This window comes from Amblyomma maculatum, chromosome 11 (genome assembly GCF_055883805.1).
Source record: "Amblyomma maculatum isolate TAMU_Amacu chromosome 11, ASM5588380v1, whole genome shotgun sequence".
NCBI lineage: Eukaryota > Metazoa > Arthropoda > Arachnida > Ixodida > Ixodidae > Amblyomma > Amblyomma maculatum.
The window spans coordinates 28541806-28560241 of NC_139354.1; the positions used below are offsets into that span (position 1 = coordinate 28541806).

General features: G+C 44.9%; 1 protein-coding gene across 1 annotated transcript in view; it reads right to left on the reverse strand.

The window, feature by feature from the left end:
* LOC146173263 (venom metalloproteinase antarease-like TtrivMP_A) overlaps positions 1–16378 on the reverse strand; it is a 34828-nt gene extending 18450 nt beyond the window's left edge. The window contains exons 1-5 of the mRNA XM_084584989.1: positions 16189–16378; positions 14053–14225; positions 13623–13718; positions 12506–12644; positions 10587–10750 (exon numbers count right to left, since the gene is read on the reverse strand). Of these exons, the coding sequence (XP_084441115.1) occupies positions 10587–10750; positions 12506–12644; positions 13623–13718; positions 14053–14225; positions 16189–16318 (702 nt within the window). The 5' untranslated portion in view covers positions 16319–16378. The remainder of the gene's footprint in view (positions 1–10586; positions 10751–12505; positions 12645–13622; positions 13719–14052; positions 14226–16188) is intronic.
* Between the last annotated feature and the right edge of the window lie 2058 nt (positions 16379–18436).

The window sequence follows — 18436 nt, forward strand, 5'->3', positions numbered from 1 at the left end:
CTTTCGGAAAACGATGTTGCGCGTCTCTGACGACCACATAACAATCCCTCCGAGAGCGAGCAAGTTCGTCACAGTCAAATGTGATCACAGCACCGACACGCGTGGCATTGCCGAAGCTAACATGTCACTGCTTCTCACTCGACAAGTTTGTGTAGCTCGGGGCCTTGTCGAACTTGTCCGTGGGCAAGCCGAAGTGTTAGTGACAAACTTCACGTGTGAACCCCAACATTTGACGGCGAACACGACGGTCACTTATTTTGAAGAACTTAGATAATGTACAGGCCAGTACGCTTTATCCAACACGTCAGACCTCGACAATGCGACGTCTACAGCCATTCAGACCGATTTGAACCCACACCTCTCGCCCTGTCAGAAACGCTGCATAGAGAATCTTATCAATTCGTTCCGCGATTGTTTTGCATCAACCACCAAGGTCCGACAGACGCCACTAACGAAGCACCGAATTATAGTGGCAGACGACCAACGTCCACTATGCCAGTGTCCATACCGGGTGTCTTCAAAAGAACGTGACGCCATCCGCCGCCAAGTAGCAGAAGAACACATAATTCAGACCAGAATTTCAAATTATATGGAGGAAAAAGAGAAATGGCCAGACGAGATGTATGGCTTCAGGCCCCATCCGAGCACACAGGACGTGATGCTGCGGCTGCAGCAAGACATAATTAATTCCAGAACCAAAGATGCGAAAGTCATTATGGGACTGGACCTAAAAAGGGCCTTCGACAACGTCAAGCACGAAGCCATCTTGGAAGGGCTCCAGCAGGCAGGAATAGGGCTAAAAACTTATCGCTATGTCAGAAATTTCTTAACGGACCGCACGGCGGTTATAACTTTCCAGGAAATACAATCTGGGGTGATCAGGCTAGGTAACAGGGGGACACCTCAGGGATCGGTACTGTCACCCACCCTTTTCAACATGGCCATGAGAGGGCTCCCGAAGGAATTGCGGAAAATTGGGAATTACAACCTAAATTACAGCCTGTACGCGGACGACATCAATCTCTGGATCAACAGAGGGAGTGACGCAGAGATCAATGAAACGCTGCAGGCGGCAGCAGATGTCATCTCTAAGTACGCGGCGGACAGAGGACTTAAATGTTCGCCTGAAAAATCAGAAATCTTCGCGTATAATGACAAGGCACTCAGGAACAAACCTCCCTCTGACCCACAGGTGTACGTGGAAGGAAGGGAGATACCAAAAGTAGAGACAATACGAATATTGGGACTCCACTTACAAACACACGGAAGGAACACGATCACCATTAAAAAGTTAGAAAACCACGCGACCCAGACATTAAACCTCATCAGGAGGGTCTCACGTAACGGAGGCGGCCTGAAGGGAAAAAAACCTCCTGAGATTGGTACAAGCCTTCATCATTAGCAGAGTGGGCTACGCCACGCCATATCTGAACCTAAAGTCAGATGAGAGGAGAAAGATAGACGCGCTCATCAGAAAATGCGTTAAAAAGGCCCTAGGCCTCCCAACATGTACATCGACGAAGCAGCTACTGGCCCTAGGACTGCACAATACGATTTCAGAAATCACGGAAGCGGTTAAAACCTCGCAACTTGAAAGACTCAGCACGACGCGAGTGGGAAGAGCTACGCTAAGTAACCTTGGAATAGCCACAGACAGGGGGCAAAAGGAAAGGGTTGACATTGACAGGAAAATCAGGGCGTACCTAAGAATCCCTCCCCTACCCAAAAACATGCACCCTGAGTTTAATAGGGAAAGGCGACAGAAAAAGGCGGAAGCGATAGAAACAATATATCGGAGCAAACCCCCAAATGAAATTGCCTACGTAGATGCGGCAGGAAACAGACACAGTCGATACATGACCATAGCGGCGGTAGATGGGGGAGGCACCCTCATCACGGTGGCTACCATACTAGGGAAAGAAACCGAGATAGCGGAGGAAGCTGCGATAGCGATCGCTTGCGTTGGCACCAAAGCTAGATATATTATTAGCGACAGTAAAACTGCAATCCAAAATTTCACTAGGGGGAGGGTAAACCCCCTCACCCCAAAAATTTTAACACAAGGAGTGATTGATAGGACGATCAACATCATCTGGACCCCGGCGCACGAATCTGTCAGCGGTAACGAGGCGGCCCACAGTGCAGCTCGAGATCTCTACCTCCAAGCTGTACAGGATGGCTCGGCTCAGGCAGAACATAATAGAGAAGGGCGATTAATCTCATATTAAGACATTACAGAACACTACAGGCAATGCCGGAAGCTTTTCCCCCCCACCAAACACGGCGTTAAATAGAGGTCAGGCAATGGCGTGGAGACGCCTGCAGACTGGAGTACACCCAAACCCAGTACTAAATAAACATATCCGATAGGACTGCGAGGACGATAAATGTAAAAAGTGTGGGGCGAGAGGAACCCTCGGCCATATAATTTGAGAGTGCGCTTACTCCCCAGGCAGGGCGCAAAACATTAGCAGTAGGGAAGCCTGGGAAACCTTATTGCGAAGCTCGGACCCTGAGCTCCAACTCACCGCCGTCCAACTGGCAGCAGAGGCCGCCGGCCAGCATCTAATGCGACCATCCCGTGCGGCTGGGCCGCTAAGTCCCCTCCCCCTTACAGGGGGGTGAGACAGAGCGGCCCAGGCGGTGTGGTCCTTCTCTGTTGGACAATAAAAGTTTTCAACAACAACAACAGAAATGCTCCAGGACGACGTTATCCAGCCGTCGACGAGCCCGTGGGCTTCGCCTGTTGTCCTTGTCGCGAAGAAGGATGTAACCCTGAGGTTCTGCGTTGATTACAGACGCCTCAACAACGTCACGAAAAAGGATGTGTACCCCCTGCCGCGCATAGACGACTCCCTCGATCGCCTTCGCCATGCCACTTACTTTTCGTCACTTGACCTCCGCAGTGGATATTGGCAAATAGAGAATGACGAGCGAGACCGTGAGAAGACCGCTTTTATTACGCCGGACGGTTTGTATGAGTTTAAAGTGCTTCCGTTTGGCCTGTGCTCGGCCCCTGCCACATTTCAACGAATGATGGACACCGTACTCTCTGGCCTGAAGTGGCAGTCATGCCTCGTATATCTCGACGACGTTGTAATTTTCTCGGACACGTTCGACGAGCACCTGAAACGTTTGCGCGCTGTTTTCGAGGCCATCCGGTCTGCTGGTCTCTCTCTAAAGCCCGAAAAATGCCACTTCGCTTTTAATGAGCTGAAATTTCTAGGCCACATTGTCAGCGCTCGAAGGGTTAGCCCAGACCCAGAAAAGACGGCCGCTGTCGCTTTATTCCCCAAACCAGAAGATAAACGAAGCTTGCGTCGATTTCTCGGCCTCTACGCGTACTATCGTCGCTTTGTTCACAATTTCTCCAAGATCGCTGAGCCTCTGACCCGCCTGACAAAAGACGCCGAACCGTTCGTTTGCGGCCCCGACCAGGAACAAGCCTTCGCGGAACTCAAGTCCCGTCTCCAATGTACACCTATACTTGGCCACTTCGACGAAGAGGCTGACACGGAACTGCACACGGATGCCAGTAACATTAGCCTCGGTGCGGTCCTTGTTCAGTGGCAGGACGGTGCAGAACGCGTCATTGCTTACGCCAGTCGCACTTTGTCCCGTTCTGAAGTTAACTATTCAACTACGGAAAAGGAGTGCCTCGCTGTTGTGTGGGCAGTCATGAAATTTCGTCCGTACTTGTACGGTCGTCCGTTTCGTGTCGTGAGCGACCATCACTCATTGTGTTGGCTGGCAAACCTGAAAGATCCATTGGGTCGGCTTGCTCGATGGAGCCTTCGGTTGCAAGAATTTGACGTTATTATCGTGCACAAGTCCGGCAAAAACACAGTGATGCTGACTGTCTGTCCCGCGCCCCTATTCCCTGCCACACGGACAGCTGCGACGACGATACCGCTTTCCTCGGTGTTATCACGTCGTCCACGTTAGCCCGAAAGCAGCGGGCCGATTCTGAACTTTTGCCCCTCATTGAATACCTCGAAGGAACCGGGTCATCTCCTCCTCAGCTCTTCAGGCGCGGACTGTCGTCATTTTGCTTGCGCGATGGTGTGCTCTACAAGAAGAACTACGGTCCAACAGAAACTGTTTATCTGCTAGTAGTACCCACCACGCTTCATGACGAAGTTCTTCGTGCGTGCCACGACGACCTTTCTTCCGGTCATCTCGGTTTTTCTCGCACAATGGCACGGATGCGCCGAAAGTACTACTGGCCCAAGCTAGCTGCCGTTGTGCACCGCTACGTCCGTACCTGCCGCGAGTGCCAGCGGCGGAAGAAACCGCCCATTAAACCAGCTGGCCTCCTGCAGCCTATCGGTCCCCCGAAATTCCCATTTCAACAGGTAGGCATGGACTTACTGGGCCCATTCCCGAAGTCCTCAATGGGCAACAGGTATATAGCGTTTGCTACTGACTATCTCAGTCGCTACTGTGAGACCAAGGCCATTCTCCGTGGTACCGCAGAGGAAGCTGCGCATTTCTTCATTCATAACATTGTACTCCGTCACGGCGCCCCAACAGTCGTCTTAACTGACAGGGGAACCTCGTTTACGTCGGCACTCACGAGCGAGGTCCTTCGACTCAGTGGCACCACCCACCGCAAAACAACTGCCTATCATCCTCAAACTAATGGACTAATTGAGCGGCTTAACAAGACAATTGCCGACATGATTTCTATGTATGTAGACGACGATCATGGGAACTAGGACCGAATTCTGCCGTACATCACGTTCGCAACAACACTGCACTTCAGGAAACCACACGCTTCCCTCCATTTCATTTGGTCCATGGACGCGAACCTTTGACTATGCTAGATGCCATGCTTCTTCCGGATTCTGCGCCCTCCACTGTCGTGGGGGCTGACCGATTTATTCGTGACGCAGAAGCCGCACGCCATCTTGCCCGACAGCGAATTCGGCACCAACAAGTACACGACGCCCAGCGCTACAACCTGCGACACCGAGAGGTGACTTACACACCCGGCGATCAAGTCTGGGTTTGGAGCCCAATACGGTTGCGAGGGCGCTCTGAAAAGCTTCTGCGCCGTTATTTTGGACCCTGCGAGGTGCTCCGTCGCCTCAGCGCGGTGAACTACGAGGTGCTACCACAAGGCACTGTCCGCTCCTCTCGGCATCCGAAGTCTGAAATAGTTCACGTCGCCAGAATGAAGCCTTATTACAATCGTTAAACAATTTTAAGGTCCAAACCAGAGCCAGAGACTCCCGTATAACTTGCCCCACTTTTCTATTGCTTCCTTACGTCTGCGGCATCGGGTCGATGCCTCTTGGAAGGGGGGCAATGACACCGCTGCCCATCTTCTAGTGCCACCAAGTGGCCGAATGTCTTGGCGCGTGGCTGAGCGTCGTCCTCGTCTGTCTCGAGTTTAGTTTGATTAAAAAAAGGCAGCTCGGTTGTTGTTCTGTTTGCTCCGTGTGTTGGTGACAATATGTTTGTTCACTAGGAGGCTTTCACTCACAGGTATAGCACGACATATTATCTAAGCTACCTAGATAAAGGTTAAATTTGCTGCATGAAAAACGGCTACCGTCGACCCTGCATTTAAAATTTTCTTTACTCTTACATTTTTCGTTTTACGTTGTTCAGAGATTCCTGAATTTTCCAGGAACTTTGCCAGGACTATCTGGCGTTTGACGCCGCCCGCCCAGAGCGAAAAATATCGCCCTCTAATTTAAACAATGAAGTTAATTAGGGCTGCTATCTAGCACAAAGACCGTGACAACACTGGAGCTAAAGCGCGCTACCAAACCTAGATATCAAATATACTGATACAGCAAGATACCCGAGAAGACATCCTCACTTCATCAGAGTCATGAATTCGACCTTTACACAAAGACCTGCTCTACTATCCCAACAAATGTCACAAGCACAGCAGAAAAGACTACAGTTCCCTATGGCCCTCTCGACGTGCAAGGTAAGTCCGATTACCATCACGGGTTCACAATCCGCATGTATGAACTACTTAAAACGAATTTCTAGCAGGGCACTTCAAACCCCTCCCCATAACGTAAAACATCACTTTACAGGTCCCACATTTTGTCCAAGTACACTGTAAGCAAATTCAGACATTTAAAGATGTATTTCTATGCTCCAGAGAGGGTACATTCAGGTACTGATGCATGAGCGCCGCCCTGATTGCAGCACGCTTTCTGGAGAGTGTGAGTTATAGACACTGAAAGTGTACGATTTTGTTTGCTGTGTATTTCATTCCAAGCAACACGAAACGGGCCGCCAATTCTTCAACCCAAGGATACGGTAACCGAGCACCATTGCCAGAGGAATTTCGGAGAGCCCAAGATAATCGCCAGCCTGACTACACCCACTACAGGGTAAAGGCCTCCCCCCCGTCTCTCCAATTAAACCGGCACCTGTACCACCTGCATCCACTTGACCTCTGCAAACTGTCCGCCTTTCTACCACCCCCTTCTACGCTTGCCTTCCCTTAGTGTCCAGTCCGTTACTCTCAGCGGTGTCTTGTCTTCAGTTATCGGTTGCCTTATCTTCTGATTACATACCTTGTCCCTGCACATTCCTCTTAATTTACACTAGAATGTAAGTAACTTGCGTTTGTTCATTTAACCACTCTGCGCGCTATCTGTCGCTTAATGTTACACCTACCACTTTCCATTCCGTAAGTATTTACAATCCTTCAATTTAGGTTAGCCTTTTCGTTAGCCCCACACTTCAGCCTCATAGGTGAGTACTGGTAAGAAACAGCTGTTATATACTTTCCTCTAAGAGATAATGGTGAGCTGTCATTCCTGACATGAGAGTACTTGCCAAAGCACTTCATTTCATCTCATTCTTCTTCCTATTTCTCTTTTGTTTTCCGGATCTGTTGTCAACCTGCCCCAAGTAGACATATTTTCACGCCACATTTTATGCCTCGTTAATTAACCTAAGGCTGTTGAATATTACTTTAGTTCTCTGCATTTTAATTTCAAGTCTACCAGGGCGCTTTTTGTCACAATTATTATTCATTTATTGAAATTCTTCCCTTGACCTACTTCGCTAGGCAATGGCCCATAGCGTATAGCAGATTATTGGTATTCACCAACCCTTAATCCTAACTCTTCTCGATTAAGGTGTGCGAATATTTGTTCTAATCAAGCGGTAAATAATGTTGGAGTAAGCATGTATCCTTGTCAACACCATTTGTTATGGGATGGTTGAGCTTATTATTTGCTTTGTGATGCACTATGGTTACTCTGCAGCCACTACAGGCTTGTTTATGTACTTTCACATATGGCTGCTCTACATCCTTACTTTGCGATGTCTGCATTACTACAATAACTTCTCGTAACCACTGAATGCTAAGTCTGAAGATTTGTTATGTTCCAAATATTTTTCTATCCCCTGGTTGATAGTGCATATATAATCTATTGCAGAATATAGCTAATATGAAAGCCTGCCTGATTCTTTGAGGTCTTAGGTTGCCAGAATTCTTAGATTGCTTTGGCTACTCTCCAGATCAAAGCTGAACTCCTCGTCTACTTTTACTATCTTATTCACAGTAGTATCGACATTGTCTGCTTGTCTCTAAAAGACTTAGTACATACATCTAATTTTTCCTCTATAAGCTAAGTTTATTTTGGCCGCAGCGCCGTTCTTTTGGAATATGTTCAATTTTCTCCACATTATAATTAAATACATCGTATATTTCCAGCTTATTGATTTGCTTTGATAGCTCTGCCAGTTCTGCCCTGTCGAGTTAACGGCGTCCATGTTTCGGCGTTTTTAATCACTTTATTTCATGTACTTGTCTAGTTCACAGCTTTTGTGTCTTTTACTGCACACTCAGCAATTATATCTCTTAAATTATCGTTCATTGCCTCTATACTCTAGTCGCCTTCCTCAATTAAAGATGAACATATATTCTGCAGTTTGATCCTGAATTCATATACATCCCCGTTTGATTCTGATTCGTCGATGGGCCAAGCTGTTAAAACGTTACTTTTAACGCCTTCACCGAAAAGCGGCCGTAGCGGCCGCTTTTTGATGGAGGCGAAAAGGAAGGCGCCGTGTGCTGCGCGATATCTGCGCACGTTAAGCAACCCCAGTTTATTCCACAACTACGCCGTCTTTCATAGCCCGAGTTGCTATGTGCCGGAATTCGATCCCGCGTATTTTGGCACAGCAGTCTTCCGCCTAACCACTGCACTACCACTTCGTGGTTCTCCTTTTCCTATTATAAATTAATATGTATCAGCAGCGCAAACACAATCAGAGGAAAAGAAGACTAAGATAGGACAGATTTGGACCTTTCCTCTGATTGTGTTTGCTTCTTCTTTTCCTCTGATTGTGTTTGCGCTGCTGATACATATGGATCGTTACCAACTAGCCCGACAGATCGTGTTATAAATTAATGACCTTCCCATATCCGCCTGCACACTGATGACTGTCGTTTACCGAGCAATACCAAACTGCACTGACTATCTCGAATTACAAAGCGACCTTCCTCGCACACAGAACTGGTTTAACACGTTGCCCATGTCATTCTGCTTACTTTCCCATTCACCGTCAACGTAAGTACGTTGTTCCTTATTACAGCATATAGCATCTAGAAGGCCAAAACCGTATTAATCAAACACGTTGGGTGCGCATATTTCATGTTAGATAAGTAGTCAGCTTTAGACCAGAGCAATATGATTCATTTTGTCTAATTATTGTATTTCTCGAGCATCTCAGCCTGACATTACAAATAAACTTACGCTGTCAGCCTCAGAACGTAGAATAGCGCAACTTAACCTCTCATAACTCGTTCATAAAAAAAGCCCAACGCATTGCCCGCCTGCTTTAGCCACATTACTGCAGTGCATCGCCCACAAGCACATACTACTATTTTTCAGCAGTCGTTTTTCCTACGCACAACACGAGACAGGAATGGCCTACCCACCGAAGTTGTTATCGACCCGAATCCATTGAAACAGCCCACGGAAAACGTTTCATCGAGATTTTCACTATACTTGTTCGCCCATGTAACGCCTACTTCCTTATGTAATGTCTACACCTGTGAGGAATAAATAAATAAATGATTCTAGTCTCCCAATTTGGACCTTTCCACGTGCACCTACATTTCTTCAGTTCGCTGTAGAAAACATTCATGATTCAGTTATTATTGCATCCTGTGGACTCTATACTAATAACTCCCCCTGCTGTTTCTAGTGCCTTTACCATAGTCCCCCACTAGTCTCCAGCCTTCTTCTTGCCCTCCTTGGTATTGAAGCCTCAGTTATTATTGCATCCTGTGGACTCTATACTAATAACTCCCCCTGCTGTTTCTAGTGCCTTTACCATAGTCCCCCACTAGTCTCCAGCCTTCTTCTTGCCCTCCTTGGTATTGAAGCCTCCCATCACTCAATCATACTGTGTTTTACTTCAGGTATTGCCGACTCTCCATATTCACGTATTCATAGACGCTTTCGACCACCTGGTCATCATGACTAGATGTGGGTGCGCAGGGCTACACAACCTTGAATTCAAAGTTCTTATTAAGTTTATTTGTTATACTAGCCACCCTCTTACTGAAACTAGATCTAAGACGTCCCCGTGAAATATATGTGCAGTCGTGAGCAAAAGTGGTACACAATAATTAGCCGAAGGCGAACCTAGGGAAAAATGCATTGCAACGACATCTATCGATAGTTACCGGGCATCGAGACAGTAATAGCGATACCTCATTTTATCGGCATGCATGTGTTGTTGTCGCTGTTCCTGTGGCTGTCACTAGATGGCGTTTAGATGCAGTTTTGCTGATCTCTACCACCGGCTAAGTATTGTATACCACTTTACATATCCTCATACATTGCTGACTTGATAGAAAATCCTATTTGATACCCAACTATCATTGTTATTATTATTATTATTATTATTATTATTATTATCATTATTATTATTATTATTATTATCATTATTATTATTATTATTATTATTATTATTATTATTATTATTATTATTATTATTATTATTATTATTATTATTATTATTATTATTATTATTATTATTATTATTATTATTATTATTGTAAGCTAACAAGACAACAAGCAGACATCCTACCAAAAAATATCTCTAACCATCAGTGACATCCATGGCACTTTACAGCTCAGTATCTCGCCTACCCCTTACAGCTATGAATAAGCACACTGTAAAGTACCAAATACGCTAGTTTTGCTTTGATAACTTCCTACACCTGCCACTTTTTATTAATGTCCAGACAAAGATGTCCCTAAGAAGTATGCGAACGTCCTCCTGCATTGCTGACTTAATAAAATAAACTATTCAACACCTTTCTCTGAGCCACGGTGCTGAGAAGAAGTACTCAGAAGAAGTACTCAGAAAAAGTACTCAGAAGTAGATTACTTGCACTTCTAGCACTTTGCTCTTATCTTAGAGCACGGGAGAAGCAGTCACACTCCAAAAATCATAAAAGTCACGTCACAGTCATGTCAGCGATCTGTTAATCAGCTCTGCGAAGTAGCCCGCAATTCGCATCACTTCATACCACCTTAACTAGTTATCTGCTGTCGGTAGCTTTTCATTTGCATGCACCAACTCACGCTGAGTAGTAGTGTGCACAAGTAGTCCAGGAACTTTTGCCTCGAGGGGAAGTAACTGTAGTGCGCTTTGTCGGCCACAACGAAGAGCTCCACTTTCACTTTTTCCGGAAGCTTGACTGACTCTTCTGATTCTGCTGTTCTTCCTTCCACACTGGTAGCTTTACCTTTCGCACACATAAAAAAAATATTAAGCAGCTCTTTATGTTGACAAAGCATGGATATATATGCAGAAGCAAATTTAGCATTCGAACCGCTAAGTTTTGCTTTGTTTGATTTGCTTCACTTCTTCTTTCTGTGTTTAGCTAAGTCTTTAACGGCTACTTCATGCTTTTATTGGGATGAAGGAGGCCCAATTAAGGTATTCTTTGCAACTTTGTCAGAGGAGATGGAGACGATGGGGATGATGACATTTGAAACGCAGCGTGATGGACTCGCAACTTAGCTCGCAAACAAGCAGGATAACGAGGGTCGCAGTGGACTAACGCAGTGGTTTTCCTGAGGAGGTTTGGCAGCCACCTCGGCGAAATCTAGGGATGCGAGTAATAATGCGTCTACATTAATTGTAAAACATTAGTTCACGGTTTTGAGACGAGTAAAACAAACGAATTACGGTATTTTTGACACGTTTGCTCCCGGCCAGCATACACTCGTATGTGCTGTGAAAGGGCTGGAGTTGAATGGCTATTTATTGAAATGCCTGGTGACTTGACACTCCCGCTACATTACGCGCGCTCTTCCTTGGACTAAACTGGCGCATAAAACTGCAATCTGCATTGATGTGTTCTATTTCTTTGAAGCGGTATAGTTAAATGAGAAACTGTGGAACGGATGAACGACTTCGCAGTATTTACAAATGAAAAAATCCTGCATATATTGTTAGCGAAATGCACCGTTGAACATAAGCGCAATGAATACGTCAGACAAATGTGAACTTCGATATTTGTGCCATTGTTGTGGTACCTACGTTGCCTAAGTGCAAAAAACAAAACAAAGAACGGCAAAATTATTCCAACAAGCATTTCTTTCTTTCTGCATTATTCGAATGAGCTAGATATGGATAGAACTATTTCTGATCGTCGAAAAATGTTGATAATAGAGCTCAAGCGTCTAACTCAGTTCTACACTAAGATTCAAATTACTTCGTCTTCTACCAGAAACGCGCTACACCTGTATACAGTTGCTGTTTTACAGTTAGGGTCAGCTTCTTCAATGTGTGTGACCTTCCACTGGATTTCTTCTTCGTTGGCAGGTGACCCTTTGGCCTTTACCTAAACCTGCCTTGGAACAATGTTTCTAGAAACCTGAGTGGAATCGACGTGCTCTTGTAAGCGGAAAATAAAGCTATTCTTATTTTTACTGCCTGCATCGTAAGTGATACGTCGGGCATTACATGGGACAGACGAAAATGTATGAAAGTTTATAGGCGGAACACCAGTTCTGGTCATCTGAAGGAAGGGTCTAGAGGTATACATGTGCCCGCATAGAAGGAGGCCAAAGTGCGCGGTACAGCCCTCCATCACTACTCATTCGCGTCAAGGTATATGACTAAATCTGTGATTCCTTTTTTGTTTTGCTTTTAGAGTAAGTAAAAGTTTTTGTATGTGTTACCACCACGTCAATCTGAGCCCTCATCCGCTGTAAGCGTCGCACAAGTTAAGAAGCAAATAAATGTGTTCCTTGTTACTCTTTACAATGTTTGTAGAGTGATAGAGGCCTTGATGATGATGATGATGATGATGATGATGATGATGATGATGATGATGATGATGATGATGATGATGATGATGATGATGATGATGATGATGATGATGATGGGTATGAAGGGTAAGACTCGCTGGTCATGCTGTCAACTGCCGCTCCCGTATACACGATATTCTACTGCGGAAATGTTGCTTTTGCGACGCGATGCGTATACTCACGAGTTTCTGCACGCACTTGAACCTTATCTTTGAACTTTCTTTCTCTGATCAAATGGATTAAATGTGGAATGCCACCCTCGTTTGATCGTTGCAATTGTTTGGTTGGCTCTATCCTGTGATAAGGGCTGATGACACCTTCCTGAAACAAAAAAAAAGACACTTAAACCTATTATTTACTCCTATTTCAATACAATACTCATTCAACAGCCAATTTCTATCTCGGTTAGAAAGCTGCTTTTGTCTATTCCAACAAATTCATGCGTTTTTTTTTTTTTCATGTAGTAGTGCATCAAATACCATTACACCTCGGTTCAGACACATTTTAATCTCAGTCATTTCGGACTAAGTCAAAGAGGTGAAAATTATACTACGCTTTTGGAGACTGCTTATTTGTACTTTTGAATAAAATGAACCTAACTTGTTTCGTGTACACGTAAAAAAACACATCTAGCTTTTTATCAGTTTTTTATCTTTTTGTTTAGCTCATGTCAGCTCTTCAGTGCAGCTTAATCTCTGTTCACATATCTAACTTTCACTAATTCCTCATTCAACGAGAAAAATTATCTTTTAATGCCAGGTATAATTAAATGCACCTACCGTTTTCAATAGCAACGTAAAAAATGACGCTCAAAAAGATGGGAACCAGACTTAAGCATTTACTTTGTTTTAACTTTTCTGCTGCACACGTTCGCTCTTAAGCACTCGTTCCGCGGCTGGGCCGCGTCGCCGTTGTTGTCGGTGTAACCGACCGAAAGAGTGTCATGGAGCCACGAGCCACGACAGAGAGTTTCTCGGAAGAGAAGGAGCCACGAGCTCTGCGCAGCTCGCTCGTGGCTCTCCTTTCCTTTTCCCGTGAAATTCTCGTCGGGTCGTCAGAAAAATAAAGAATGATTTGTAATTGCACATCGATATAAACAACCATCTCTCAAATTATTTGACTCCATATATCACAAAACTCCGAAATAGCTGCACGCATTTGCGAATTAGAGAGTATCGTAATAGTCCTTAAATATTATCTTTGCCGTGATAAGACCAAACCAGATCAGATTTCAGCTTTAAACTTGAGTGGAATGTTAGACAATTACACATATATGTGTAATACTATATGCATATATACCAAGGAAATTCCGTCAACTCCGTGTTGAACAAGATTCACAGCGGCTAGTTGCTCTTTGTCCTCGTACAAGTGCCTTTCCAGGACGCTGCTGTTTACCTGAAAAGTAGTATTTGTGCGCTTAAAAATGGTATAAAAGCACAAAAACAACTAGTACGTTCCCTTCCGTATAATGTTACCTGCCCTACACCGGGTGATCGAGCGACCACTTTCAAAAATTCCGAAAGATAGGTTTTTTTAAACAGAAAGAAATATTTTCAGCAATAAATTTGCCATTTTAGTTATCATTTTCAAAAATCAACTTTTCCTTCATTTTTTTCTTGACTTATGATTTGAAGTATTCTGTTTCTTTTCCTGAATTTTAAAGAATCATGAGATCTATACGTGAAAACCGAGAACAGCTTGCATTTTGTTTTATTAATCACATACTCACGTAGTTTTCAACGGGAGACCCTCTTCTAAACGTCCGAACGAGAAGCGTTGGTGCCAGCACAGAGCTTTTGCGCAGGTTCAGGGTCAATGCACCGTGGAGACCGACTACTTTAGTGTCACCATCACTGCGCTCTTCAATGAGCTTCGGGTAGACAAGAAGGGGCGCCTGGAAAGCTTATGGAAGTGGCCAAGGAACAGAAATCATCATCGTAATTAGAGAGAATTAGCCCACCATGATCCGCGATCCACTACCGTGATCTGTCACCGCGCGTTCCATTGCGCATGCCCAGATCACTTTACCGTGATCCGCGATCCGCCACCGTGACCCTCTACCGCTCGTGTGCGGGGCGCACAAGCTGATTGGTTTCGATGCGGCAGGTGAATATGCCGACATCAAGCATGTGGCGCCATCTATCGGCATTCAAGTGATCTGGGCATGCGCAATGGAACGCGCGGGGGCGGATCACGGTGTGCTAAATCTCTCTATTCAGGTGGAGCCTGCTGCGGAACAACACCGTCGCTGTCTTGTATGACTAACTCAGTACGCCCCAGCAGCCCCCATCGCAACTGCCGAATGGGCGATAAACGGTCAGTAAAAGAATCTTCGAGTGCGGATCTTAGCAGAGTCACCAGACGTCCATTCGCCACTTTACTCATACCCCGACGCGCAGATTTATTTGCTCCCCCTTCATCAACCATCCGGTAATCATGACGTTCACTGCTGGGAAAGAAGATCATACACTCTCCATGCTAAGTTCTTGTTGGTGACGACAGAAACCTCTTCCAATGGTCGTCATTGGATCTTGCTGGATCCCTGTCATTGGATCCCTATCCTAGATCTGTGTTTGGAATAGAGTTTCTCAGAAAAGAGCAGAAAGCGTTGCTCTGGTTGTGCCCCAGGTGTATGATTCGAATTCACCCATTAGAAATCATCGCCAAAACTGCATTCGGAAAGAAAATGCAAGAGCACTAGCGTTAGCACGACGTCTGTGGCTCCTAGTCAACGACTTTCTACTTCTACTTAGTCACATCGCATAACTCAACAATTTTGTCTCATGATCTGACTCACACGACTTGTGAAGCATGAATTACATGACTCGATGCATTCATGTCACATGAATAATGACTCATGACTCGATAGTACAGCGCTTCTTTACACCATGACTTACAACTTTCATCCGGCCGTTGTTTCACGACGTAAATTGGCAATGACGTCACAAATGGGAACCAACTTCCGATGACACATTTTGTGGACACTTCCATCACCCCATAGCATGAATTTGCATTAAACATAAACCCTTCTATATCACTAGCGCTTCCTTTATAGCTTTTTTTGTGAAGAGCTCTCCGAGATGCCGCTATTGAACATAGCCTCTGGAACCTCTCGAACGGCCTCCAAGAGACTTTGCGCAACAATCCTATTTGTTTTCTTATGGAATACATTACGCACACACATTTTATTCTACGTTGAGAACAATAAAAGGTGCGAAGCATGGAATACGCGAAACGATAAATGGACACACCCTCTAGCTCTATTTATCTTCGCGAAAAAAACCCTGCTCTCCCGGCTTTCTCGACACGGTAGCACAAATGCACTCTTTATGGGAGGAGCGGGGAGGGAAAGGGAGTGTATCGTTTATTTTATTTCAGCAATGCTGTCAGCCTTTGAATAAATGCTCTTGGAAGGAGTAAATGCTACATAAAATGCACGTTGAAGCTAAGAAACCAACAAGGCATCAATTTGGAAGGAAATACAATAACATGCAAAACGCCAATAAACAACGTACGTGCAGACAGTGTTTATCAGCAGCCATTAACATTGTATGCGCGTGACGGGTGGATAGGAGGGGGGGGGAGGGGGGGAGGGGGGGGTCGCTTCAGCCTTGTGCTAAATATGTCCCGAAGCTTATGTCTCGACTGAAGAGGAATGTCTAAAATATACATATAGATCTCAAGTGACTGAAAAGTAATGCTATTCAGTCTGTCATTTATGGCTGCCGTAGCAACATGACCTTCGACATAGATACAGCGTCGCTTAATACAACTTTCGAGGGACGACATGCAGAATTTATTCATAGCGTGCAGCTAAAATTTACTTCGTAAGATGCTTCTTTAAAAAATAGTCGTTTTTTCTTACCTTGGTGCCTTGCTACCGAAGATGCAATAGTATTCATAAACACTGCAAGAAGCATTACTCTTTGGGGAAACCTTGCAATTGGCTTCTGAAGAGCTATTCTCAGAAAAGAGTTTACTGCTTCTTTTCGCATTTTTAATATCAAGTAATGTCTAGCCCTATTTGTGTCAACGCTGCCTTATCCCGAATTCGTTGTGACGTGGTAAAAAGATCCCCGAACGGCTAGAAATAAATAAGCGTTGCGGAATAAGCTCTCTTAAGCATTGTGCAAAAGGGGAACCGATTCGCCTGTCACTCTGCTGAAAACTCTAACCTGCGCTTTGTTCCCTTACATTGTTGTTTTCGTCAGCGCAAAGCTTGCTTCTGCTGTTTGCGCGCGCCCCAAAGGCAATATAACAAATAAATCAACGCAGACAGTAAATTTTTCAAGTCATTTTTAATGTCATCGTTACGACCAACTATGATGACAACAGCCGCGTAGCAAAATGCTGACATTGTTCCGGCCTAGGAGACTTCAGAACTTAACATGACAACTTGTCCTGCTCTTCGTGACGTGGACTTTGACATTATCATACTTATCTTGTCATCAGGTGCCCCTTAAAATCAGCAACATCCAACTGTGACCGGTACTCTTTGTGAGCTCATGGTAGATTCTTTCGGAACGGTAACGTATACCCGGCTAAGGTGTCGAAAAACCAAACAGTTCGCCTTCTTACAAGGTCACTGATCTCAAACAAAATTTATCGATTCATTACCGCATTCTAGTAAAATAAAAAGAGATAGGGGTAATCTTATTGAGAATGAAGGTCTTGTAAACAGTGAATGGCAAAATCAGGATTGCCAGCTTTGCTTGCTCATAGCCAAATTGGGCTCCACTTTGTGAAGGTTGGCGCCGAATTTTTCATGTTTAATTCGGTTATAGGGCTTAACGTGCCAAAGCGCGTCAGTCTATGACGACACCTTAGTAGAAAACTCTTCAAGTTTCGACCACCTGGAGTTCTTCATTGCGCCCTCACATTGCACAGAAACACGGATGACTTGCTTTTCGCCTTGACCAAAAAGTGGCAATAGAGGTCAGATATACAATCCCGAATCCTCGAGTTCAAACGTTGTGCTTACTGTGCCACCGCGGTAGGGTTAATTCTTTTTTTTTTTCTGCTTAGGGGCTCTCTTTGACCCCTTTTTCTGCACGAAGTCTATTTTTTGTTAGATTTCTAAGCCGATACTCGCCGATGAATTCGAGTGAAGGAATAAAGTTTTAGGAGACCGAGGATCATGTGAGGCTAAATGAATAAATTATTTCTTTTGTGGAAACATGGGCAAGCCTTGCAACGCCTGGCTGCACTCATGTAGACAGAACGTAATAGAAGCAACACATATTACATGCCAGGCATGCGGCATGAGGGTTCCTTTTCTCGACTGCCTTGAGAAGGCGGTCTTAGGCAACCCAGATAAAATTTTAATGTTGGAAAACTGCCCAAGTTCATTATAGCGTGCATTAAAACTATGTTCAAGCGATTCTAGCAAACCTCAATTTTTGGAGTGACACGCAGACTCTTGAACAAAAAAAAAAAAATAAAAGCACACTTTCATTGCGTTTATCACTCGCTCTGCCTTTTAGAGTAAAAAATTCAAATTTTGTTCCAGAGTTTCAATATGACCTTCTGCAAAGTAAAGGCGATGATTTGACAAAGGGATCCAGTCCATATCGCGAATTCAGCGTACGACGTATTCAGTACTACGACTTTATCAAGCACACTATGAAGGCTTTCCGCGCTACAGTCTCCCTGCTGTTCCGGGAATTTTAAAAGCAAACATAAAGCTGCTTGAAGATATGCAAGCTAAAGCCTTCAGAGTGGCTTTGTGTGCAAAAAGGCGCGATCGACAGTGGATACTCTGGCAGAGAGCAGACGTTCATCTCTAGGTGTGCTTTTAACGCAGGAGCAGCTTCGTGCCCAGGTGCAGTTTGCTGGTGAACCTATAGCCATCCATCTGCAATCTCCAGGGTACAGTATGACATCACTCTCCCATATTTCCCCGGTGCAATAACAGTGTGCAGTCCCGTCATCTTGCCAGTCTGGTTAATGGCAAATTTGGACAAGTATACCTGTCATCAAAGGTAAAGTCCCCACCCGAGGTAAAGTCCCCACCTCTAAACGTGCCCTTAAATACTTCGGCCTTAAGTACATCTCTTCATACTACACTTCACACTGCCGCATCTACATTGATGACTCCGTCACACCTCTGTCCT